Source organism: Paroedura picta, chromosome 2, assembly GCF_049243985.1.
Source record: "Paroedura picta isolate Pp20150507F chromosome 2, Ppicta_v3.0, whole genome shotgun sequence".
NCBI lineage: Eukaryota > Metazoa > Chordata > Lepidosauria > Squamata > Gekkonidae > Paroedura > Paroedura picta.
The window spans coordinates 113,860,227-113,886,547 of NC_135370.1; the positions used below are offsets into that span (position 1 = coordinate 113,860,227).

Here is a 26,321-nt window from a genome sequence, read left to right on the forward strand (position 1 = left end):
AAATTTATAGTAATCCTTTGAGAAGGTTTTGTGGGTAGTGTCTGTTCTGTGAGAAGCATGACCCTGTGGCTGTGGAGCAGACTCCTGGGTAATTTAAGACTGAGACACTGAATAACAAAAAGCTTTTAGACAGTTTGGGCTTGGCAACCAAATAATCTTTCAGATTTTCCCTAGAATTTCCCAGATCGTGATTACACAAGTTGTGACAGGAAATTACAGTCATGGTTATGAATGTATTCATGCAAACTACCAGATTGTGTCTACAAAACCCTAAATTACATGTTTGATGTCTAAAGAACACATTTTTACTCTAGATATTTGAAGAAGTGTATGATGCTTGGCCCTGCTAGCCAAAAACTAATTGAAAATGAAAAGGTTATAAGTATAGTAGATCTGGACTCCTCCCCTACCACCTCATTTCCAAAGCTCCTACTCCCTTCACACACCAGTTTTACCTCAGAGTTAAAAATTGTTACTCCTAAGGTTTAATTTCTCCCTATAGCCCTTCTTGCTGAAGATCTCTCCAAAGATCTCTCATGCTATTCCTAAGAGTCCTGTCCCTTGGAAGTGGTATTTCAATGAGATCGATGTGCTGTAACAGGACAGAGAGAAGGAAAGCTCCATTCCATTGACAAAATTGCCTTCTGCAGCATGTGAAAGGTTATCAGCCATGCTGTACAGTCCCTTATGGTCCATTCCTGTATGGCTGGGCCAACAAGATTGGGTTTAAGCATGTTGTACAACATTCTCCGAGCCTTTTGTACCAATGGAGACCAGGAAAGTAGTGACCAGACTTATCATTTAGGTCTGATAAAGGGGAAACCATTACCTGATCAGGGCTCATTTGTGAATTAAGAGCTTTGAAATAGAAAATCCTATTTTTTCCAATTGGCAGATAAAATACTGTTGTTCTTAAAGGCTTTTGTACAGTGAAAGTGACCTTTGAAAGATGCTATCTATTTCCATAGACTGCTTTAATTCCAGTTTTCCATTCCCTAACAAATTCTTTTCAGCACAATTCTCTTACAATCAGCATTGTGTATTTGACACACACATTTTAGAATCATCAAGGAAAACAATGCATGGGGAAATGTATTTCAATTTATTCAATTGAAGAGGGCAGTAAAAAGATCATTACTTTTATACTTTTCAAATGTTTTAGCATGGCACTCCAATATTTTCAGATTTAAAGCTGATTAGAACATTTGCTTAGCAATCAACAGGTTACCTGTTCATAAAGAAATACAGCTTTTTATTTTTAAAAAACCACAGCAAAACAAAACCATCACATTTTGATAAAGTTGTACTGCCTAAAAGATTCTAGAATATGGATTATAAGAACAACCCCAAGACAAAATTACCATCAGTTGTTCTGTGGAGTATGCCAGATCCTATGCACCTCAATATGGAGGTGAAAGTTCAGGTTGACAAGCCTTCAAGGATAAAATGACACATAATCAAAATCAAAGTGGCTCTGAAGTGGTAATGAATACGTTTTATAAAATGCTGACATTTAGACACTGATGCCTAAAAAACTCCTTGATCAACTGCATTGACACGTGAGAAGTGTCTTGGAACAAAGTGTCAAAGTATTAAATAATCCCATTTTCTTCTTTAGGAACTATAGCAGGATCAAGGCCATGTTGCTTCATTTGTACCGCGATATCAAATAGGTAGTCGTAACACTCACACCTTAAACATAAAACAGAACAAACATATTTGAGTTTAGCATCTAGATGATTTTTTAAAAATCATTTAATTTAAGCAACCTTTGACTGTAGGAAGAATGACATGTTGGTGCCCCCCTCCCCATTTGTGCAATGGTAATCCTGTAACTTCTTTCCCTCTATTAAAACCATTATTCCAGCCAGTGTGATACTAGTAGGTGTTATTTGGAAAACAGGATATAATTTCTTTAAGTTTGTGCTCCAATTTCTAAGGCTACCATGAAATGAGGGTTTACATCACCAGGAGTGTTTGTGAAAGGATTATGAAAGAACAATATGTCTGGCTATATAGGCCATCGGTGTGCATGAGGGTCATCTATATCTGATTAGAAGGAAAGAGAAGGATAGGTTGCCATCTATGGTGGTCCTAAAATCTCCATGCAATCTTTAGCTATACCTGAACGTAACATGGATCAGTACTTGTAGGTAGTTACCATTACGACAGCTTTCTTTCTAGATGCACTCACATTGTCTTGGCTTTTTCCCAAGTTTCTCCCCAAACATAAACTCCATGACGCCTGACCAATACAGCACAGGAATCTGGATAATCATTCATTGCTTGCGCCATTCTCTGCTTTAAGTCCTTCTCCTCAGGTGTGTTCTCAACAATGGGAACAACTAAGGTATCATCATATCTGGAAAAAACAGTGTGGTTGTTGCTATTATATTCCCAATGGAAGACCTGTTCTTTTTTAGGTCCTTATCAAATTGCTTCCTTCTAGTAACCGTTAAAAAAAGAAGAATTCTGCTACATAATTCTCACATGACAGAGCACTAAAATAATTTCTATATAAAGCACAGATATAGTAATTTCAATTTTATCAAATTTGATAAAATTTGATAAAAATTATCAAAGAGATACAAAATACTAAACCACATTACAGAATTTTGAAAAAAGAACCTGTCTGACATCATCTTTATCCTACCTATTATAACCATCTTCAAATAGAAGATGGAGCAGAGTTCTTTTCTGTTGCCCCAGAGGGTTGGACCAGAATCAAGGAGTTGAAATTAATTCAAAAGAATTTTCAACTAAACATCTGGAAGACATTCTTGACAGTTAGAGCGGTTCCTCAGTGGAACAGGCTTCCTCAGAAAGTGGTAAGTTCTCCTTATTTGGAAGTTTTTAGGCAGAGGCTCTCCAATTCATAGAATGGAGAGATCGGGGCACCCTCTTTTAGGACCCCTGGAAGAGGACCCCATGGTCCAATCGTTGTGAAATTCAGGGGAGAGTCAGGGGAGAGTCCCCTAGAGCTACCCTAAAAGTGTGAAGGCTGTGACTGAAACCCCTACCCCCCCCCAGGCCCCAGGAAAGGTGGAAATGCCAGAATTTACCATTGATATTAATGGGTGCCAAAGCCAAATCGGTCCAGATCAGGCCTCTGGTGGATAAAACAGGTTGTGAGTTCCTGCATTGTGCAGGGGATTGGACTAGATGACCCTGGAGGCATTTGTGGGTGCCGGCGCCTCCCCCTGTGCAGCGCAATGCTCGCTGCGCCGGGAAGCAGCCGATTGCTCCCAGTGCAGCGAGTGTTGCGCCGTGGGGGGGGGGAAAGAGAGGCACGCCTGCTGGTTTGTGGGCGCCGGTGCCTCCCTCTCCCCCCCAGTCCGAAAAAGGTTGGGGACCATTGGTCTAGACTAGAGCACTGAGTAGGACTATTCAGGAGCATAATAATAATGGGCACAATTCAGGTAAATTTAAGTACTTTAAGTCTAATGAGATTTAATGGAAGTTTAAAATGATTAATTTTGGATGGCTAATGACATTTACATAGGTTTTTGGCTTAGCAGAAGCAAAAGAACTTGTTTAGCATTCTGGGCTAAATACAAAGTACTGCAAACAGCTCGACTCACAAAACAGAACTTTCTTGCTCCCCTCCCCCCACTCAAAGCAATCTACTGTGCCCATCAGATGTTGCTTGGGGCTTTGGGAACCCCTAGGCTGAGGGGAACCTCCTCCCTTCCCCACTTTGTTGGCAGAAAGCGAGCACTGGATCATACTCTGTTTGCAAACAGTGGCCAGTCAAAAGTTACAGGAAAACACAAACAGAGCATATTAATCCCTTGTTATTTTTCACTTGGCATATAGTAATCAATCATAAGAATGAGGTGAGGACAGAAAAAGCTAGGACTGCAAGTAGCTCCAACAGATATGAAACATTAATTTAATATGTTTCTAAACTATTTATACCAGGGGACACCATCATTATGCACTGTGACAGTGAATTCCAAATTATACATTGTACAACCATTTCCTTGGCTGTTCTTGAATACTTGTATTTTGAATGGAAGTTAACAAAAATACGATCTGACTTTCATTAAACTGATGTTATGCCACCAGTCATAATTGCCTGCTAGCAGAGTACTTATAGCATTTCCAGAATTCACTCTGTGAACCAAGATGTACCATGTGGAGTTCACATAATGAATACCAAAGTGGGATTAAGTTTACCTGGATCTTAAAAAACGATTCATTAAAATTAGCAGAATACTGCCTATACAGATTCTGGAAACATTCCTGAAATTATAAATAAATCATGACATGATTTTAAACATAACAAAATTATAAAACACAGACAAGTGTTTGAGCTTCATGTTTTAAAGTAGCAGATAATTAGGAGATAACATATCATCATTATATAAAGATATATGGCTTTAGTTACAGAAATGTCAATAATGCTAGAATATTTTCATATAACCTAGAATAAATGCCTTTAGTACATACATAAGAACACTGCTGTATTTGTGATGTTCCTGCAGGCATATTACATGTTCTTGTTCAGGGTTTTTCCCACACTGCCTGTTTATTGCTAACATGCCAATTAAAGTATGCAGGAATAAAAAAATGAGAGGTTATTAGGAACTGCTGCTGTGGCTGTAACTGCACTTGTTAACCAAGATTTCTAAAGCTCAGTAGATGTAATTTGTGCCATATTTTCTGAGAAATCACCAAGTATTGTTCTTTCATTTTGTATTCTGCCAACAGGAAAACGTTGGTATACATTTTCTTTCATGAAAATAAAAAAAAATCTTATTGATTTACTAAAAAGGATAAAACATCATTCATTTTATTCTTATACCCAATTTGATGAACATGCAAAGATGAAATAAATTAATTGAAAGATAATTCTGAAATCAGTGGTAGGTAGGTAGTAAGTAGGTAGGTATGAAAATGCACAGCAAACCTTATCTGCAGAAAATTACCTGAAATATCCTCCAGTGGTGGATTTTCTGATTCCTTTGATCATCTCCTGATGAGTAATCCTGAACTCGCTTCCTGTATAGAGGAGAGTGGCCATAACAGCAGCTTTGGAGTGAGTATGGATCACGGCCCCTGCTCCTAAAAGCACAAAATAAAGAAAATTCTCTATATTTTAAATAGTTTTTTAAAAGTTGCCACTGAGCATTGATTTCAAATCCCTTATATCCTGCCCCCTCTTCCTAGAAATGCTAGATGGATCCTGTGATATTATGAATGCAAAGCAAGCTCACTACCACTGAGCAGCATTGAACACTAGTATGAAGGTCCGTTATAACAACGGGTTCTAGAAAGCCGAATCAATGTCCCCCTTGGGAAGGCTGGCATGCAGAAGGGAAGGCAAATCAGTGGACTTGTGGAGGCAGCTGGCTCTAGAGCTGTCCCCACACTAGCCAAGGCTTGGTCAGGGGGCAGTCTATACTTCTGGGCCTCCAGAGCCCTGACTTGACTGCATCACACCAATGGGCCACCCAGGCTCAAGACCTGTCCAGAGAGCAACTCCCTTGGAAAAAATGTCTGCTTAGGAAGGAGGACTCTGGGACATGGCATCCTTCTAAGGATCCACTTCCACTCTCTCTCTCTCTGAATCATGTCTTCGCTGTTCCTTGAGAGGAGGGGAGAGGAATCCTACAATGGGAATGGGGAGGAAAGATCCCTTGTGAAGGTGTAAAGTGCAGGCAACATGTTTGTTCCTGCATGCACACACACATACACAAACACAGTCATATTGGATTTCCATGTAGGATTTCTGCTGAGGGGTCCTGCTGCCCACCACCTGTTTCCAGAGAGGCTGCCTGTGGCCTGGCTAGGATGGCACCGCTGCTGCCCTAGCCTTCTTCATGCGGCAGCAGCAGCAGCAGCTCCAGGGGGAAGCTGTCCTTCCCCTCAAGGCTCCCAAAACAAGGCTGGCCCGATGGTGGTGTTGCTGTCCCTGGTGGGCCATGGATAGCCACTCTAAGGACAAGCTGCAGCCAGCTCAGCTGCTCTGAGATGCTGTCCTGGCCAGCCTCCCTTGGTGCTCCCTCCACCCTTGAAAGGTGGAGGACTCCTGGGAGCAAAATTGGATCGATGCAGTGACAGCTTGATAACAATTGGGCAGAAATCACCTCCCCCAAACATAAACTTTTATGTGAATGAACAATTTGCCCTTCTTACTCTATTCTACTGCCTCAGCTTTGTTGCTGAGGGTCCTCCAAGCCTGAGGAGTAGTATTTCCAGGTGTGTGCATTTGTGTCTATGCATAGATGGTGGTGGACAGAGGAAAGGGAGAAGGTATAATTCTGTTTCATTCATATCTCATTGAATGTACTGATTTTTTCATTAACACTGATTGCTGAATACCTCTCATTGTATAAGCATTCATGAAGAGTGGAGTACACTGACTCTTCTTTAATTTCTTGTGTGGAGGGGGCCCACTGATGTCCCATTCTTCTATGTCACAGACAAACATATCTTCCGGCTATAAAAAAACAAACAAAACCCGTGAAAGCACTCAATACATATATTTTGCCTGTGATCACACATCAACTTTTATTTAGGCATTCTAACATAATTTTTTATATATTTTTTATAATTTATAATTTATAGACACATACACACATCTAGAATGAAACAACGTACATCCAAAAATTCACAAACCTGTTTGAGAAATACAACAACAGCCAAGGGCTCCCCCTCACTGGCAGTCTTCAAGCAAAGTTTGGATACACACTTTTCTTAGATGCTTTAGGATGCTTTGGGCTGATCCTATGTTGAGCAGGGGGTTGGACTAGATGGCCTGTATGGCCCCTTCCAACTCTATGATTCTGTGATTCTAACACTTGTTATGTTATTTGATGTCCTTTATAAAAAGGTACCTTTTAAAAAAGATGGTAGGCACTTTGGTTGCACTCCAATTTAGCACTGAAAATGAGATGCAAGCCATATTCTTCAGCCCAGCCACACAGTACAGACACTACAGTTTCAAGTTTTCATTGATTAACCATGTTTCATTTTATATATTTGTAGACAGAATTCAGGGATGAAATGGTATGGTTTAGTATAATCTCGACAGAGTTCAGAAACTGAGCAGGGTTGCTACTTGATGGGAGACTGCTAAAGAAGTCTGTGCACAGGAAAGCAATGGCAAACTACCTCTGCTTCTCACTTACCTTGAAAGACCCTTGCTGGGACCTCCATATGTCAATTGTAACTTGATAGTATACACATATGTAAACTTCACTGTATGGACTTGCTTCTACGTATGGATAAGGTTGCAGATGAATTTCCAAGGATGAGATTTGAGATTTTTTTTAAAAGTTACCTACCTGAATTCTTTCTTTTTGGACACCAGATGGAGCAATGTAGATCTCATGACTGGGGGGAAAGTAAATAATGTAAGTCAAGAGAAATTCTGATATTTTTTACAGACACTATAAACCAAGGGGAAGATGTCCATACCATTTTATGATCCTCATCTGAGCAGTGGATTTAATCTGCTCCTTTATGCTTAGTTCTGGTTCATCCACTATTACTGTGACTCAGATGTTATTGCTAGATGTCTTTAGTGCCATGTGACTGAATCTTGCAAGCTTTGAAACTTAAGCAACATAGCCTTAGCTCTAATTGCAACAGGCAGAGATCCCATGTTCCAATCAGGCTGAAGTAGAAATAAAGGTTGCTGAAACCAAGCAGCCATGTATCAAAATAAGTATGTCTGGGAGCGAGGGGGTAAGACACCAGAGTCTACAACCTGCGGGGAAAGAAGGATATAAACTCAGAGAAGTGTGTTTTAATCATAAAGAAACAACACTGGGCTTTGGCGCTCTTACTTTGAATTTTGCACAGCAGAGTCACCTAGTGGAGAATCAGCCACACTGATATTTCAAGACAAAGGCTGATTCCATGCAGTGGGTTTTTTTTCCCATGGATCCTCATGTTGTCAGTGTGAGTGTTGCTCAATTTGCACTTCTAACAAAGATTCAATACAGCACAAGATAATCTGTGGTTTCCTTTTCACAGAAGATGTGGATTACATATCCTCCCCCCCCCCCCCCGTCGCTCTTGTTATCTCACCATCCAGAATCTCTGCCCATCTTTAAAAAACATTTGCTCAAGAATATAATACTATACTGAATAGCATTTACATAGCACCCCTCCAGAATAATGCAACACTTGAATCCTTTGGTAATTCTAATTACTGGAAGTTACTGAGTGTTCCACTGGTGTCTACAGTGAAGAATAATTGGCTCCCTATTGCTTGGGGGAAGAGGTAATCAGACTTCAGAACTTTCCAGGTGCTATCCAGAGAGCAAAGAAAAACACTTGCCACTTATATTGTTGCAATATCATAATGTTGCCCTGATCATCTAGTCTTCAAAAATTCTCACTTTTGTTGATATCTGCATGGACAGCAAGGTAATCACTGTGAAAATGCAAAGGAAGGGGCCATTTCTTTCATTCAAACAGAAAGTATACTTTCCAGTCCAGCCATGTAAGAAAGATCATTACAACAATGACATGCTGGAAAAGAATGTTTTTAAAGAGCAGTTTTTATCAAAGGGGGGAAGGGATCGGCTATTAATTTGAGCAGGAATAGAGTACAGTGTATCATAGAAACAAATAAAAAGGTACAGGAGTAGAGTTGCTGAAATAGAGAAAAACCTTTGTGTGGAATCAACCTAAAAGAACATCACTTTCCTAATTTTTTTTTAAAGCAATGCATTTGTTTCCGAGTTGATTTTGAAGGGAGTCCAATGTACAGTGCATTACAGTAGTCTTGGCAATCTTATGGGCTAAGCTGAGTTGGTAGAAAGTACTTTTTGTGGCTGTATTAACTTGCTTCTCCAATAATAAGATTGGATCTGGGATAACCCCAAAGCTTTTAAAACGGAGTTAGCAATGGTCAGTTGAACTCCATCAAAAGTGGGGAGAGCAATGTCTTTCCAAGACCTTCACATTCCAGCATTATCTCTGCCTTTTCTTGGAAGCTACCTCCTGGGGGGGGGGGGCAACAATTGTGCCTGAAAGGGGAGGGCGGGTGTGGAAATGAAGGAGTATCCTATAGATAGTGTTTTTCCACCATCTGGGTTTCTTAGACTTGGTTGGGTATTGTTTTATATGGGGATTTAAATCTATGTAAACTGCCACGAGCCGGCTGTGCTGGGAGTAGTGGTCAAGAAATATAAGTAACTAGAAGAACAGCCCATTAATAAAAATGGGCTATTCTAGGCGGGCAGCGAAGGCAGGGTAGGGCCCTGCACTCATGGGCAGCTGTGCTTTGCGAAGGGTGCGGCTGCGGCTGGGAGCACAGGCCGCTGCTGCACTTGCCGGCAAGGCGGCCGTGGTGGGCAAAGAGCAAGGACGCCGCGTGGACGCAGCAGCCATGCTTGCGTGCGGGCAGGCCCATCCCCAGGCAAGGCAGCTTGCTCGGTGCACGGAAAGAAGCAGGGCCGCTGCGTCTTCGACGCGGTGGTCCTGCTTCTTTTCCGGGGCACGGCCCTGTGCCGCCACCCCCTCCCCGGGCGGCACCCCCCTCCCAGGGCAAGGTCCGTAGGTGGGGGCGGTGGGAAAGGAGCAGGGCCGCTGCGTATGCTCCTTTCCCGGCGGGGAGGACTTACCTGAGGGGGAGCGCAGAGGTGAGGACGGCCACCTAGCTGGATGGGCGACTCGCCGGAGCGCTCAGCCGAGGACGGGCCAAATAGCCAATGGGGAGCCATGCGAATTGGCCACTTGGCCCCCGAGTGCCCCGAGTTTTTATCACAGACTCGGCCCACCCTCTCACCTCCCCTGTAACCCTTAGCCTTTTATTAATACCGCTCCACAGGAGCGGTTACAGATAAATAAATGATAAATAAACCTCTCATGACTCTTGTCTTTAAAAATACAACACCCCCCTAGGAATATATTAGTTCTTATAACTGGGGAGAGATTAGTAGACATCTCCTGTTCTCATAGAAGCATTAGAGTACAGGCAGGGTCATGATGAGGATTACAATGGACTATAAAGCAGGTATTTTAAACTCTATCCTTTGCCATGAACCCAGCCACCTTCCGGTAGTAATATTACTAGCCCCACCCCTCCTTCTCTTGATTGCAAAATATGGTGATGAACATGGAATAACAAAGTGAGTTACCTAATTATACATGGGACAGTGTCTCAGAGAATCTGTAACCACTTCTGACTGAAGCAGGCATTTAATAAATGAAATCCCTGCATGCTGTATAATTTGGTACAGACTTGCAGAATTTGGTATCCTGGTTACAAAATGTTGGTTTAGGATTCTGCACTATATTAATACCTCAACATGGAGTACTTGCTTTTAAAAAAAATACTTCAAAAAGTGCTTTTAAAAAAGTGAGTCAAGGGACTTTTCAAGGATAGACTGCCCCACTGTCAAGATGTGTAATCTTTCCAAAATAAAAGGCAAGCTAATAAAATAATCACATACAACTGCCTCTCAAGTGACAGAATACAGAGCAGATATAAAACAAATAACCTCAGTATATTTCCTGAATCTGTAACATGAAGTGGCTCCAACTACAAAAAAGATGAGAGAAACCAACAACTCATTTTTGCATAACTTAGTACCTCCACTTTAATACTTGAACCTGTGTGCAATTTAATTCAATAAAAATTATTTCCACCATATGCCTTCACTTAGAGAAACCTTGCAGAGGAAAGTTCCTTCTGCAGACAACCCATTTCCCTTCCATCACCACTAAGAGGAGCTATATATCCATTACTACCAGGATGCAACAATGTTAAATACAGGTAGATATTTCATTTTAGATCCATTTAAAGTAATGCACCTGCATTAAATTGTGTGTGTGTGTGTGTACAAACACACACACACACACTGTTTTAACAGATGTTGGAAATTATTTATATTCTGCTAACAGCTTTTTAAAAGTTACTTGCTTTTTAAAAGTTATTCCTTATCTGGGATTAGAAATAAATGTGAATTACCTTTTCCTGAGCTAGTGTACTGCCGCTGAGGCTTTCTCTTTTAAAATGCCTGCCAGCTTTAATGTCCACAGTGTTTTTACCAGTCACTTTCCCATCACTTTGCTGAACTATTCATCTGGCCAGCAGTCTGGAAAACAAAAGAAACTAACCACTCACCCATGCTTTATACTGATTCCTCCACCAGTCCCTGTAACCCATCCTAAGTGATAAAACTGCCGACAAAGTTCTGGGATAAGATTCCTTGGATGAAGCTTGTCCTGTAGAAGAGAGGAAAATGTAACTGTTCACATTGGTTCCTTTAAAATTAGAGCTCTGTGATTTAATTGAATGGTCCTTATTAAGCAGGCAAGAATTTTTATGTAAGATAGATGTGTGTGTGTGTGTGAGAGAGAGAGAGAGAGATCTTTACCCCAATATTCTCTAGAGCAGTGGTCCCCAACCCCTGGTCCAGGGACTGGTCCCGGTCCGTGGATCAGTCAGTACCGGGCCACGGCTCCTCCTCCTTGTCCTCCTCCCCAGCTGCTGCCTTGGGGGCTGCTCTGCCAATTTGCAACTGGCTAACCTTTGCTGGTCTCTGGCAGCTGCCATGGCTGGGGCTCCCCCTCGGCATGGCACTGCGCAGCTGCTGCTGGCAGCACCTCCCAGTGGGCGGTGGGAAGTCAGGGGCGCCGGTGGGAAAGCAAACGGAGCAGGGGCTTAAGCGGCAGCGACGTCCCTTGGCAAAAGACTACCCCCCCCGGGCCTCAGTAAAATTGTCAAGCGTTGACCGGTCCCCGGTGATAAAAAGGTTGGGGACCACTGCCCTAGAGGGCTCAAGCTGGCTTTTAAAGTACTTTCAAAAACTGCAAATGGCCAGTGTTGTTTTAGAAGCATTATTCCCCCCTCTGTAAGAGTATGCAAAAACTGACCCAAATAAATAAAAATAAATAAAGATAATAAACATAAGGTGTCAGTACACAAGTGTCTGAGAATCAGAATCACCATCAAATCTATTAGGTTTCCTGGCCACGGAATCACAAGGAGTCCCCATTTAGTCTAGAGTGGTTCTGTGCCAGCTTTTAGGTCAAATGTATCACAGAAAAGGGTTGCACAAAAGGCATTTACTAATGTCAATGGATTGCAGCAGTGCTTCTTCTGTTACCTCTACCTCCTTGGATAGGCAAAAAGGTCACAATACTAATGTATTTCATTTTTAGAAAAAAATAAATTGGCTGCACTTTGATGCAGAACTCTAAGAAGTATTTTTTTTAATATGGGCATAAGATTCACAGTTGACTTCATTTTAAATATTTCATTAGAAATGAACTGATTAATATTTTCCCCAAGAAGAACCATTTACAAGATTCCTAAATATTTAAATTTAAATCGGAGAAAAATAAATTAGACTTCTGAAACTCATTCAGTTCGATAGGGTAGAGCTGTCATCAGTAACAGTGTTAAAGGATAACTTTCAAATGCAGTTTTGCTGAAATTAACATTAACAACTGCAATGTCATTCTTCATTTACCACATTTTAGTAGATGCCAAGTAAACACTCTGGGGCAGCTTCTGAGTTAATATAAATAGCTATATCATTATTGAACAGAATGCAGCTATGCAGGTTTACACCAGTTAATGTTGTGTCTCTGGAGATGAGTACAAAATCAAACTCACTTTGAAATATTTCATATCATTAAGTATTAGTCTAGCTTTTACACATGCTATTTGCTGCAAAAAATGATATTTGCATAAGTTGGAAGTAAGTTTCATTTCACTAGAACATCTTTTAAGATGAGCTTCTACTTATGCCAAGTATATCAACATAATACCAGACATTTGCAAAAGGATTCACTAGGATTAACAGAATTACTGTTAAGCCAACAAAACTGTAATATGTTGACAAAAAGTTGCCAATATGCTCCCATATTTCAAGGTAAATTTAGGTATTTATTCTTGTACAAGTAAGTTTCCAGAATGCTAACTGATCTCCAGGTTATAGAGATCAATATCCGTGAACAACTTTGCTGTACTTGAAGGTGGACTCTATGGAACTGTATCACACTGAAGGCCTACAGGGCCCTCTTCTCAGGTTGCCACCCACTTAATCTCAGAAGGCAAGGGAGCCCAAAGTAGCGCCTCAAAAATGACTCCAGTGGTGAGGCTGGTTCCATAAGGGTACAGTCCTTCAGGTATGTTGATCCCAAGCCATATAGGGCTTTGAAGAGCAAGACTAGGGACCAAGGGACCAAGCCCTATGAAGATAGGTTGAGGGACTTGGGAATGTTCAGCCTGGAGAAAAGGAGGTTGAGAGGGGACATGATAGCCCTCTTTAAGTATTTGAAAGGTTGTCATTTGGAGGAGGACAGGATGCTGTTCCCATTGGCTGCAGAGGAGAGGGCACGCAGTAATGGGTTTAAACTACAAGTACAACGACATAGACTAGATATCAGGAAAAATATTTTCACAGTCAGAGTAGTTCAGCAGTGGAATAGGCTGCCTAAGGAGGTGGTGAGCTCCCCCTCACTGGCAGTCTTCAAGCAAACGTTGGATACACACTTTTCTTGGAGGCTTTAGGATGCTTAGGGCTGATCCTGCGTTCAGCAGGGGGTTGGACTAGATGGCCTGTATGGCCCCTTCCAACTCTATGATTCTATGACTAGCACTCTGAATTGTGTCTGAAAACACACTTGGAGCCAATGTAGATGGACCAAGACTGGAGTGATATGATCCCTATGACCTACTCCTGTCAACTCCAGTCACCCACTTAGGCCAACATCCTGACTGTAGCATTTTGCCAATGGCATATCTGAACACTTTTCAAAGGCAGTCCAACAAAGAACACATCTAATCCAGATGTAAACAGGGCATGCACCATAATGCCCAGGACAGATTGTAACCGGCTAACCAGCTGAAGCTGGTAAAAGGCACTCCTTGCTATAGCAGCCACCATTAGCTTGTCCATCAGTAAGTCTAAGAGCACCCCAGCCTACAAACCTGTTCCTTCAAGGGGAGTGCAACCCCATCCAGAACACATGACACCTTAAAATCTGAATCTGAACTTCCATCCACTAATAGCACTTGTGTTTTGGGATTACATTTCAGTTTATTAGCTTGCATCTACCCCTAAACTGAGCCTCTTGTGGCGCAGAGTGGTAAGGCAGCAGACAACATGCTGTCTGAAAGCTCTGCCCATGAGGCTGGGAGTTCAATCCCAGCAGCCGGCTCAAGGTTGACTCAGCCTTTCATCCTTCCGAGGTCGGTAAAATGAGTACCCAGCTTGCTGGGGGGTAAACGTTAATGACTGGGGAAGGCACTGGCAAGGCCACCCCATATTGAGTCTGCCATGAAAATGCTAGAGGGTGTCACCCCAAGGGTCAGACATGACCCGGTGCTTGTACACGGGATACCTTTACCTTTACCCCTAAACTACATCCAAGCACTCATTCAGGGGTTCTATAGCCTCCCTGGGATCATCTGGAATCATGAGATAAAGCTGAGAGCCATCATATATTTGGTAATAGCCAAAATGGAGTCCAGAGGAGTAAGTACTCTCATTTTAACTTCAGCACTGTGGGAGTAGCAGGGGGTGACTGATTGGCAGATGTCTGCCCCAGCCTAGCTAAGTAGGCTTGTGGGCTGTTTCTGGCATTGTGGGGGAAGGGATGATGGAACATGTCACATCCAGTGGGAGTGACTGACTGCAACAGTGTGCAGGAGCTAGGCCTTGGGCCTCACATATACACCCCAAGCTCCAAAGCAGCGTGGCAGTGTGGCAGCCTACCGTGCCAGGCTGAGCCTGAGACCAGAGTAGGCCCCCCTCCCTCCAACTGACTGATGCAAAGTAAAAAACCTCAACAGAACAACCTTCCCCAGCACCAAGGGGACTCATTTAATGGATTTTATCCATCATCAAGAAGTCATCTATCATGGAGGAGACTTGGCTGGCAAAAGTTGGTGTGGCTGGGACCCTCCCTTTCCCATCTCTTCCAGGGCCATCATTGGCCATTTTTGTAAGGGGTACACTGACCTGCCCATATAAGGTGAAAACCGCCCTGGTCCTTTTAAAATATATATATTTTAAAAATGTAACCCCCCCTCCCCCAACCGATATAACCCCTCTGGGGCTCTGATGTAAACCTCGTTGGGAAATGCTATACTACTGCCTGCTCAACATTATATCTGAACCCATCTGAAGCAAAGATTGAAACCCTCTTTTATGGTCACCAACTTAAAAATTACAGCTTCAAAAGATACAACGTTTGTACACGGAGATAATCTCTGTAAAATTGTTGAATATATTTGAAACAGTACTTGAAATAACAGTTATTAAGGGGGGAGCTAAAAGATGGCAAATCAGTTCTGTTTGTGCATGAACTGCTCCCCCTCCCACTTTTTACATTTATTCTCAAACTAGTCAATTTCCATCCATTTAAAATAATTAGATAAAGGAGGTATAAGGTTCACATCACTTGACTAAAAATAGCAATAACAGAACCTTTAATTAGTCAGTTTTGTACAAAATGAATCAAAATAAATCACATAATATAGAATTCTGGATTTTATTTTTGGAGTAAATGAAGTACAGCTTAATTATAGGGTAGAACCTACAAACTAGAGTAATCAGAGCTTCTGGAATTTTCAAAACTGGGTTTGTGTTTCTTCTTTCAGTCTCATTATTAGAAGCACTGATAAGCTGTCAACATAACAATAGATAAAACAGCTGTGCTGATAACCTTAATCATTTATCCACACAAAATGACATTTACATAAGAAGCCTGCCCTGACAGACAGGATGCTTCTGGATGACAACTCCCTATATATGGACAGAAATTAAACCTTTAAAAACCAATTAATTACGAAACCTGGTTATGGGTCCCACCATGTTCCTGATGACATGAACAGGAATGTAATGTCATTGCCAGACTTAGTGGTAACTCTTCTGCCTTTCCCTTCACAGTATTTACAGGAGACATGGGAAGTAGAAGAGATAATTTTACCCAGGCTTGGGAGGTCAGGCTTCATAAGGGCTTATAGCATTGTCATACATATGGTTGTGTATTCAAGATAGGACACAGCATTTCGATTTCTGCAGATTTACCAGCTATGAAAGAGAGTCACAAAGAATGTCCATCCTTGATATGGTGCACGGATCCCAATCCTGTGTGGTTTCTTGTCATCGCTAATGAGAACAGTAAATGCTATGTTCACTGTCATACAAGCAACAAACCCATGAGGTACACCACACACATGATCTGCCCAACAAAAACAGATCCAGGCTAATAAAATTAAATAATTTAATGGCAAAATTTCTCATTCCATTATGTAATGACACAATAACTGTTTGGTTGTGTTCAGACTGACAGTTCACAAGCTGTGTGGGTCTGACCTAAACAGCAATGTTATCCTATCCAATGCAAAAGTAAAAGTACCAGTCTATAAAAGCACTATTCGCCTATGAATGATAAAGCAGAAAACTAACTCGTTAGTGAAGGTTCTGAAATCTGTTAAACATTTTAATTATGCTGTATATTAATTTACTGCTCACACTTTACCTATAAGTCTGATCTGGTAACACCCATTTCATTGTATCTGAGAAAGTGTGCATGAACACAAAAGCTTATCTGTTTCACTTAATATTTCTGATAAGGGTTGGAGGAGGAGCTGGTCTCATGGCTTAAGTGCCACTCAGAGCGTCTGTCCCGCCCGAGTGCCTCCTCCTCCAACCAGCTTGCCTGTCTGTCCAGCGGCCAGCCAATCGCCTTCCGTCCCCCACCCCTGACCACCATCTTGTCCTTCCACTTCCCTCTGAGGCTGCAGAGTCCTGCCGCATGAGGGCACCATGCCCCTAGATGACCGAGCCACACACCTGGGGAAATGCCAACATACCTCCTGACTGCAGCCTTTCCAAGTCCTGGGGGAGAAAGAGGCCATCCGGACAACAGCTGCTTGCCGCCTTTCCAGGTCCTGGGGGAGGGGGAGGCCATCCTCAAAGTCCCCCCCCCCCAATCTACTGCCTGTTGTATTCCTGAATGCAATGGGCTTGGCCCCTAGTATCTTGAATAAAACTTTGTTGGTCTTAAAGGTGCTACTGGACTAAAATGCTGTTCTGCTGCTTCAGACCAATATGACTACCCACTTGAATGTTATTAGCTAACAGGATTTGGTTGACCAAGCTTTAGTTTAGACTCTAATGGTGTCTTCATCCTACCATTGTAGCCTCAGAAGGACCAAAGTATGCAATCACTTTTGTTACATTTGCTATTACAATTAGGGTATGTTAATTGGAATCCTGACCTGGTTGGCCCAGATTAGCCTGATCTCATCTCAGAAGCTAAGCAGAGTCAGCCCTAATTAGTATATGGATGACATCATCAAGGAATTCCAAGATTGCTGTATAGAGGAAGGCAACAGCAAACCACCACAGGAAGTCTTCTGTCTTGAAACCCTAAAGCAGGAGTAGTCAACCTGTGGTCCTCCAGATGTTCATGGATGTTTATGCCAGCATTTGCTGGCAGGGGCTTATGGGAATTGTAGTCCATGAACATCTGGAGGACCACAGGTTGACTACCCCAGCCCTAAAGGGTTGCAATGAGAGGCTGTGACTTAAGCACACATATTAATTGGAAACCATTATGTCCTCCACCCCCAAATCCTGGTTGTTGTGCTCCTCTTTCATGTAAGGACATCCAAAGAATATTAGTGATTAATTGAATTAAATCTAGAAACTTACTTTCTCAGGTTTATGTTGCTGTTTTCATTTTTTTAACTAGCTGCAGTCTATTTTCTTTTGTAAACTGTCATGAACAAATGTGCTTTGGACAAGTACTAAAAAGCATGTCAAACAAATCAGAATGACAATAAGGAACTGAAATTTATACCTAAAATGAGTAGTTTATTGCTCCAGAACAGGTTATCAGATAGATAAGCTAAGGAAGCAACACCTAAGCCCACCCAGTAAGTTTCACCATTGAGCAAGAATTAGAATCTGAGATGTAGGAAAGCCTGGCCCTTGGTCCTGGCCCTGACCTGGTGAAATGAGCTCCCGGAAGAGCTGGGGGCTCTGCAGGAGCTTTCACAGTTCTACAGGGCCTGTAAAACATAGATTTTCTGCTGAGTCTTTGATTGAGGCCAGGGCACAGAAGATTGGGGGGTCCCTCTACAACTACATATGCTATACTGAATGGGAGATTAAGAGCTAGGACTGACACCCCTGGAGAGTTTGTCCCCCTGAGGCACTGGGGGGGGGTCAGAGTGGGGGGAGTTGGGGAGGGTCTCTTATTTGCTCATAACTGGGGTATTTTTTAATATGGACTATTGGATTTTTAATGATTATGTATTTGGGTTTTTACTGTTATTGTAACCCACTGTGAGACGTTTATCAACAGTGTTGGGTAATAAATCCAGTCAATCAATCATTTGCTTCTAGAGGGCAAGGGGGTTGGGCTTTTGTCAGGATCCCAAGATTAGTAAAAAGCACTCTCTCTAGACAAAAAACATTCTTCTCAGTTTGTATGGAACATCAAAGATACCTAGATAGAATCTTTGTTTTGGATTCTCTGTTCTAGAATAAGAAACTCGCTGGTCTTGGTCCTCACAACATTCTAGTGCAACCTTTCTTTACTTTTTTACCATTGAGAACCCCCTGAAAAATTCTTCAGGCTTCAAGAAACCCAGAAGTGGTGCGATCATGCAGAATATGGTTGGGGAACATAGCTGTGTTCATGCCCACCCAGGCCCCTTAACTTCCCACCCCCTCCAGGCCCATAACTGGCCATTTTGGGAGGCAGAGGTGGGTTGACATGACAATCTGTTCCAAACACAATTCTTCCTTTAAAGCAGATTGTTTTCAACCAGAGTTTCATGATACCCTGGGGTTTTTTGATGGCCCTGGAATGGTTTCCTGAATGGGAATGGAGGTAATTCGTTTTTAATATTTTAAAAAAAAATTGTTAAACATTTATCAGGTGATATAACCATACATGGTCATGTCGACCCACCTTTCCCTCTCCAAATGGCCTGGAGGGGATGGGAAGCGGAGGGTCCCTGGGTGGGCATGTAAGCTATGCTTCCCAACTATATTCTGCATGGTTGCACTTCTGAGGTTTCTCAAAGCTTAACGAATGTTTCCGGGGTTTCTCAATGGTGAAAAAGTTGAGAAACACTGCTTCAAAGCAATGCTGTGGTAACCACAAAATAGTTCAAATGATAATGGACAGGATGCTAACAGCAATGAGGCCAACCACTTGCTCACTAGACCATGCCCATCGTGGCCCCTAAAAACAATGGACATAAGAATTGGGGCCCCCCTCCGGGAAATAATCAACCTCTCTCTCGCTACGGGAGAATTCCCAGAAGGACTAAAAGAAGCAGTGGTACGCCCGTTGCTCAAAAAACCATCCCTTGACCTGCAGAAGACTGACAACTACCGCCCTGTCTCACAATTAGTGTTCCTGGGGAAGTTAGTTGAAAGGGCTGCAGTGGACCAAATGTCAGAATTTCTGGAGGAAACTTCAGCCCTTGACCCATTTCAGTCGGGTTTCCGGCCTGGCCATGGGGTGGAAACGGCGCTAGTCGCCCTGATGGATGACCTCCATAGCCAGCTAGACCGAGGCGGGTCAGTGCTGCTTATACTATTAGATCTGTCAGCAGCGTTTGACACTGTAGATCATGAGCTCCTAGCTCACCGCCTTGCCAACACTGGGATACAGGGGATAGCCCTCAAATGGCTGATCTCCTTCCTCCAGGGTCGTGGACAGAGGGTTGAAATAGGAGAGAGAGTATCCAACCATCATCAGCTCACATGTGGAGTCCCACAGGGAGCAGTCCACTCTCCTATTCTATTTAACATCTTCATGCACTCTATTGCTCAGCTGGTACGGAGGTTTGGGCTGGGTTGCCACCAATATGCAGATGACACCCAGCTCTTCCTCCTGATGGATGATCGCCCCATTCCCCCCCAGAAATCTTAGCCAGATGCTTGGAAGCAGTGCCAAAATGGCTCAAGCAGAGTTGTCTGAAGCTTAATCCTTCAAAGTCAGAGGTCCTGTGGCTGGGTAAGAAGGGACCAAGTGAGGAAACGCGCCTACCCAACCTGGACAGCGTGCGTTTAACTGTAGCCCACTCTGTCAGAAACCTGGGGGTGATCCTCGACACCTCCCTCTCCATGGAGTCGCAGGTCACAAGAGTAGCACGGCTGGCCTTCTACCACCTTCGCCACGCCAAACAAGTGCCCTACTTGGCAGCAGAACACCTAGCCACAGTGATCCATGCAACAGTCACCTCTAGACTGGACTTCTGCAACTCACTCTATGCAGGCCTACCCTTATCCTTAACCCAGAAACTGCAATTGGTGCAGAACGCAGCAGCCAGGATTCTCACCAACACACAGTGGAAATCTCACATCCGGCCTATACTTCAACAACTCAATTGGTTCCCAATTGAATTCTGGATCAGGCTTAAGGTTTTGGTTCTTACCTTCAAGGCTATACGCAGTCTGGGCACAGTGTACCTGAGAGACCGTCTTCTCTGCCTATACCCCCCAAAAGAGCATTACACTCCTCCACTGCCAACTGGCTGGTGATCCCTGGCCCTAAACAAGTACGTCGGTCCTCAATGAGGGCCAGAGCTTTTTCCATCCTGGCCCCCACCTGGTGGAACGAGCTCCCTGAAGAGATCAGGGCCCTGTCCGAACTTCGAACAGTTCCGCAGGGCCTGCAAAAGGGAGCTCCTCCACCAGGCATTTGCCTGAGACTGACCACAGGTCCCCCCTCAGACATCCCCTCTATGGCCTGAAGCAGTTTGACCTCTCTAGGGGGTTTAGCTACGTTTCTGTTATTGTTGGGATCACTGAAGTTGTGTTGTTTAGAACCACTGTTGGATTGTTGTTGTATATTGACTCATTTCATGTATCCCCCTATGATGTTATATGTAATCCGCCCTGAACCATATGGAAGGGCGGTATAGAAATCAAATAAATAAATAAATATAAATATAAATAAATATAAATTAAAAATAGATCTGAGTTTAGTCTTTAGAAAGCAGTAAGATAAACACACCACCACTTCTATGTTCCTCTGGTAAGACAAGTGGTCCCTATTTTTTACACTCTGAATCGAAACAGAGCAGTGACCCTTTGGCTTATGTAGTCATAGCCTTCTCTCATTTAATCTTTTATCAGCTACAGCGATTCCTAACCAGGCACCTTTACCCAACCAAAACAACCAGGAGTTCAAGGAGCACCTTAAAGACTAGCAAAATGCCATTTCAGCATAAGCTTTAGTAGACTGGAATCCACTTCAGAAATACAACTAGCATGTGTTTTGCAGTTGCCTGCAAAACGTCTGCTAGCCGTGGAGATGTCAAAAAGCTCTGCTTGGCTAGAAAACTGGTATGTCGGCCTAAGCCCTTTCCGTAACCAAGGGCATCAACATTAAAGAAAAGGCACGTCCTGCCTCGACCCGAGAAGAAAGCAAAAGTGGCGCTCAGCGTTTCACACCTCAAGAGCCCTTTCCCCCCTGTTTCCTTGGCGGAAACGGGGGCCGCCCCGTGCCATTACCTCGGCGCCATCCCAGCTGTTGCCACAGTGACAGGCGCAATCATGTGGCCGCCGCTGCTCAGCCATAACTTTAAGGCAGCAGAAGGCTGGTCTCCGTGCTCTGCCCCTCCCGCCACGGCGCGGAAGCCGGAGAGAAGAAAGACCCCGGGCCCTTCCTGACTGCGGGAGGCGGGCGGAGCCTGCGCCGCTGACCGGGGAAGCCCATAGATTCAAGTGGGTAGCCGTGTTGGTCTGAGCAGCAGGGCAAAACAAAATCAGAGTCCAGTGGCACCTTTAAGACCAACAAAGATTTGTTCGTTCTTGGTCTTAAAGGTGCCACTGGGCTCTGATTTTGTTTTATTCGAGGAAACCGAGGCAGAGCAGGAGGCTGTGCCCGGCAGGGCGGGCTTTGTTCTAGGATTCGGAAGGGGGGGGGGACACTTCACTCGGCTGGCTAATAATAAGGAACTCACCCACGTTTATGGCCCCACTGAACAGCACGGGACTGGCAGAGAAGTGTAGTTTGTTGGGACTACTCACTTGTAAGAGCTTACCATATGATTATTAATAATAATAATTGTTAAAGGTAGAATCGTAGGTCATTATTTGTATCGTACAACAGTAATCGACGGGCTCCTGGGTGTCTGTTACTCAGGCAATAACAAATTGGCCAGCAACTATGTGAAATAGGTAAGCCTAAGGAGGTTTGGCAGCGTGAAACAAGCCCTAGGGCACACTGGAGAGTAGAAACAAAAATAAAACTCTGCATAAAATGATGCAATTTCTGATGAAATTATATCTAATTCAAGAAAGTAGGCTTTCTTGGGGGCATCAATGTAGCATTGGAGTATTAGCATTGTTAAAGAGGCTAAAATAAAGTTTGGGTTCAGCAGCACCTTTAAGACCACAAGTAGTTCTGAGTTTAGTCTTTAGAAAGCAGTAAGATAAGCACACCACCGCTTCTATGATTGATTCGCAGGCACCATCAATCTAATATATTTATCCCTCTGGAATTTATCCTTAATGAACACACTACATTTGCTTGTGTCTCATACTAAAGGAGCTGCTCTTTATGGTAACTAATAGTTTGAAACGCGAATCTGCAGTCAGATGCGTTGTCCCATTTTTAGTTAAAGGAGCCGCAGAAAACCGAAAGGTACAGCTTTCTCTAACATGGCAGAAGTGCTGAGATAGGCTGCCGCCGTTTTTTACAAGCCTGGTTTGCTTCTTTTATATTGTCTCTTTCTTAAAATGTAGCAAGCTTAAGGCAGATTTCCAAGCTTTTTTTTTTTTTTTTTGTACTTTCGTCATACGGAATCAGTGTCATAAACCAGGGAATGGCTTTTCCGTATATATGGCTGATATTTGGCGTTATTCTGAAGTCTCTCGTGGAAACCCGTCCCGTGTATATTTTGGTTCAGGCAGTAGTAGGCCGGCTGATGTGGGGGGAGTAGAGCGGCATTTTTTTTTTCAGGCAGCGACAAGGACAGCCCTGGAGTTCGGAGGGGGAGAAAGATGGCAGCCTCCTTGTGGCTGAGCTGCAGCGGCGGTAGAAGAATGCTAAGTTTGCTATTCGGCAGGCATGTAGCGCGAGGGGCTCTTGCTTCCCTGCCTCCCGCAGGGAGCTGGAAATTTCTGCATAAGAGCGGGGAGTTCCTCGGTGAGTGTTTGGCTCGTTAGATACAACGTCCCCTGTTAATTATGCATTCCCAAGTGCCGGAGTTGGATTTCATCCGTGAAGATCATGACATTGGAGAGAAAGATTTGGGGGTGGGCCTGGCACATGTGTGCGAAAGGATGTGTAATTAGAAATAGGGTAGGAAATTAACGTTAACAAAGACAGGGGATATCGCTGATTTCTCTTTGTGTGGTGCTGTGGTTGAGGTTTACAAAGCTGCATGTGTTAATAAACTGCTGGTTTTCGGTTTTACGATAACATCTTTAATAGTCTTTGGTTAATGCAGGTATGATTCTAGCTTTAGCTGTCTTTGACCCGTCGGAGCTATTGGAGATTTATTTCTAGTCTGGCCTCCATTTCCATTGATGGTAGACATTATCCTCAGAAAACCCCTTGTGTTTAGAGATTGGTAAACGTCCATGAAAAAAAAACAGCAGTTATGTTTTAAAGTTAATGTGTACTTCAAACCGTCTCTTTCCTCCATTTGTTCCAGTATTAGGTTTCCTCAAGTCTGACTCAGGAAAGCTTACACTGGAATAAATGTTGTTAGTCTTAAAAGTGCCACTTGGTTTGCTTTTATCGAAACGGGGTTAAAGGTTTTGAAAATGTTGCCAAAGAAGAAAGAAAACTGGTGTGTGTTTAGTCACCTTTGTGAATAAGTGGTTCATACCTTCTGTAATTTAATAAACGAAACAATAATATTTGCAGAGCCAAAGAAATTGTGAAGGATAAAGTGCTGGTGGCCTCAGGAAAAGTGCTTGAAAGTCATTAAATAGTTTTGTGTTGGTAATTTAGTTATTATAAAAAATTAAAAACAATACTCAACCAAAATGCATAAACAGAAAGGAGGGACAATGAAGATAGGCCAGGCAAAACAGAAAAGTCTTCACCTGCTGGCACAAAATAGTAAAAGAGTAGAACAGACTAATCTCTCTTGAGAGGAAATTCCATAATACTAATACCACAACTGATAAGGTCCATTCCCAGATTCTAGCCATTCTAGCTTCAGGCTCAGGGCCCCTGAAGATGACTCTAGTGGGTGGATAGGTTCACTATCCATTTAATATTTTAAAATTTAATATTAGTACTTTGAATTGGTCCCAGAAGCAAATTAGAAGCCATAGTAGATTGACCAAGTGATATGGTCTCTAGGGCTGACTCCATTTGATGTTCTGGCTGCAGCATTCAGTACCAATTGTAGTTTCCAGGCATTCTTAAAGGGCAACTCCATGTAGAGCACATTTCAGTAATCTAATCTAGATGTTTCTTGGACCTGCATTTCAGTTGGCAAGATCTGGATACGCTAGATACGCTCCTTTCTCCAGGACCGGACCCAGAGGGTTGCAGTGGGGGATGAGTTCTCGCGCTCCTATAGACTCCCTTGCGGGGTCCCCCAGGGCGCGGTCCTCCCCCCCACATTATTCAACATCTTTATGCGCCCTCTGGCCCAGCTGGTATGGAGTTTCGGGCTGGGTTGCCACCAGTACGCTGATAACACCCAGCTCTATCTCCTCATGGACGGTCACCCGGACTCCCCCCCCGGAACCATTTGCCAGATGTTTGGAAGCAGTGATGGAATGGTTTGATCAGAGTCGCCTGAAACTCAACCCCTCCAAGATGGAGGTCCTGTGGCTGGGACGTAGGGGGCGGGATCAGGAAGCACTCTTACCCACCCTGGCAGGGACGCAACTCACCATCACGTCCCAGGCCAGGAATTTGGGTGTGACCATTGACGCCTCCCTGACTTTGGAGACGCAGGTTAAAAAAGTAGCAGGCCAGGCGTTTTTCCACCTTCGCCAGGCCTGGCTACTAGCGCCCTATCTGTCCCCCGAACACTTAGCCACAGTGATCCATGCAACGGTCACCTCCAGAATAGATTTCTGTAACTCGCTCTATGCAGGCCTTCCCTTGTCCTTGATCCGGAAACTTCAGCTAGTGCAAAACGCAGCTGCTAGGGTCCTCACTGGCACACCTTGGAGGGCCCACATCCAGCCAGTGCTGAGGCAGCTGCACTGGTTGCCAATTGCTGCCCAGATCCGGTTCAAAGTTCTGGTTTTAACCTTCAAGGCTTTACGCGAGTTGGGACCCACATACCTGAGGGACCGCCTATCGGCCTATGCCCCTCGCAGGGCCTTGCGCTCTGTGGGTGAAAATCTGCTGGTTGTTCCCGGCCCTAGGGAAGCACGCCTGGCCTCGACCAGGGCCAGGGCCTTTTCGGTTCTGGCCCTGACCTGGTGGAATGAGCTCCCGGGAGAGCTGCGGGCCCTGCGGGATCTTTCAACGTTCCGCAGGGCCTGCAAAACGGAGCTCTTCCACCAGGTTTATGGTTGAGGCTGGGGCTGATAATATAGATCTATGCCCTCTCTGGGGACTCAGGATTCGGACCCGAAGTAAAACATCATCAGGACCTCCTCTCCACGCGCTAGTAGTGGGAGGGGGGGGAGTTGAGCTGCTGTTCTTTGCCATGCCAGTAATATTGGTAACGTTATTATTGTTTTAATTGGGATTCTGGGATGCTGTTACCCGCCATGAGCCGCAAGGGAGTGGCGGGAAATAAATAAATATAATAATAATAATAATAATAATAATAATAATAATAATAATAATAATAATAATAATAATAATAATCTTTTTGGCCTAGAAAGGGTGCAGCTGGCTCACCAGTTGAAGCTGATGAAAAGTGCTTCTGGCCAACATCAAACAACAGCCGGAATCTGTGAATCTGCTCCTTTAGGGGGAGTGCAATGCCATTTGGAACAAGTGACAATTCAATTCATAGGCCAATCTTTCACTTACTAGTAGCAAATCTATTTTGTAGGGATGAAGTTCCAGTTTATTAGCATTGATCCCAGGGCCCCACTGTGGTGCCTGGCAGTGCCATGGCACTTGTTGAGCATTTTTAGAATGTGGATGAGGCCAAAGACTGAGAAATGCCTCTGCCTGGAACCTTGGAATCTGTGGCAGGGTCTTGGACCAATACGGATAGCTAAGCTACTGTAAGCAGACAGAAGGATAACTGGATGCATGCACAAGTTAAAAATCTGTAACCATGAGCATATAAATAAATTGGTAAGGGGTCTTGAGAGGAGTTGGTGCTAACAGTTATGGGCCAATCAGGTCCATCATCGGTGACTATGTGTCTGATTGGCCATCCATCCAGTGGCTGCCCAATCAGATCAGTACTCCCGCCCCTAACC

At 43.6% G+C, this 26,321-nt stretch overlaps 2 protein-coding genes across 6 annotated transcripts in view; one reads left to right on the plus strand and one right to left on the minus strand.

Annotated features, from left to right (window-relative positions):
- Positions 1–1,081: 1,081 nt before the first annotated feature.
- Positions 1,082–21,634, minus strand: APIP (APAF1 interacting protein). Its single transcript, XM_077322154.1, has 7 exons — positions 21,468–21,634; positions 11,090–11,190; positions 7,293–7,341; positions 6,328–6,445; positions 4,932–5,067; positions 2,195–2,362; positions 1,082–1,692 (listed from the first exon to the last, which is right to left on the minus strand). Exons 1-7 carry the CDS (start codon positions 21,531–21,533, stop codon positions 1,593–1,595), a joined length of 738 nt encoding a protein of 245 aa, XP_077178269.1. The 5' UTR covers positions 21,534–21,634; the 3' UTR covers positions 1,082–1,592.
- The window catches only part of PDHX (pyruvate dehydrogenase complex component X), a 56,975-nt gene continuing 52,199 nt past the window's right edge, over positions 21,546–26,321 (plus strand). Inside the window, exon 1 of one of the 5 annotated variants that reach the window (XM_077322147.1) lies at positions 21,546–21,680. Coding sequence is in view for 3 of the 5 variants with exons in the window: in XM_077322146.1 (XP_077178261.1) it covers positions 22,962–23,106 (145 nt within the window). In the remaining 2 variants the exon portion in view is untranslated. Of the gene's footprint in view, positions 21,681–21,838; positions 21,989–22,031; positions 22,137–22,173; positions 23,107–26,321 lie in introns of those variants that run through there. The other 4 variants (XM_077322145.1, XM_077322148.1, XM_077322146.1 and 1 more) reach the window with 4 other exon arrangements.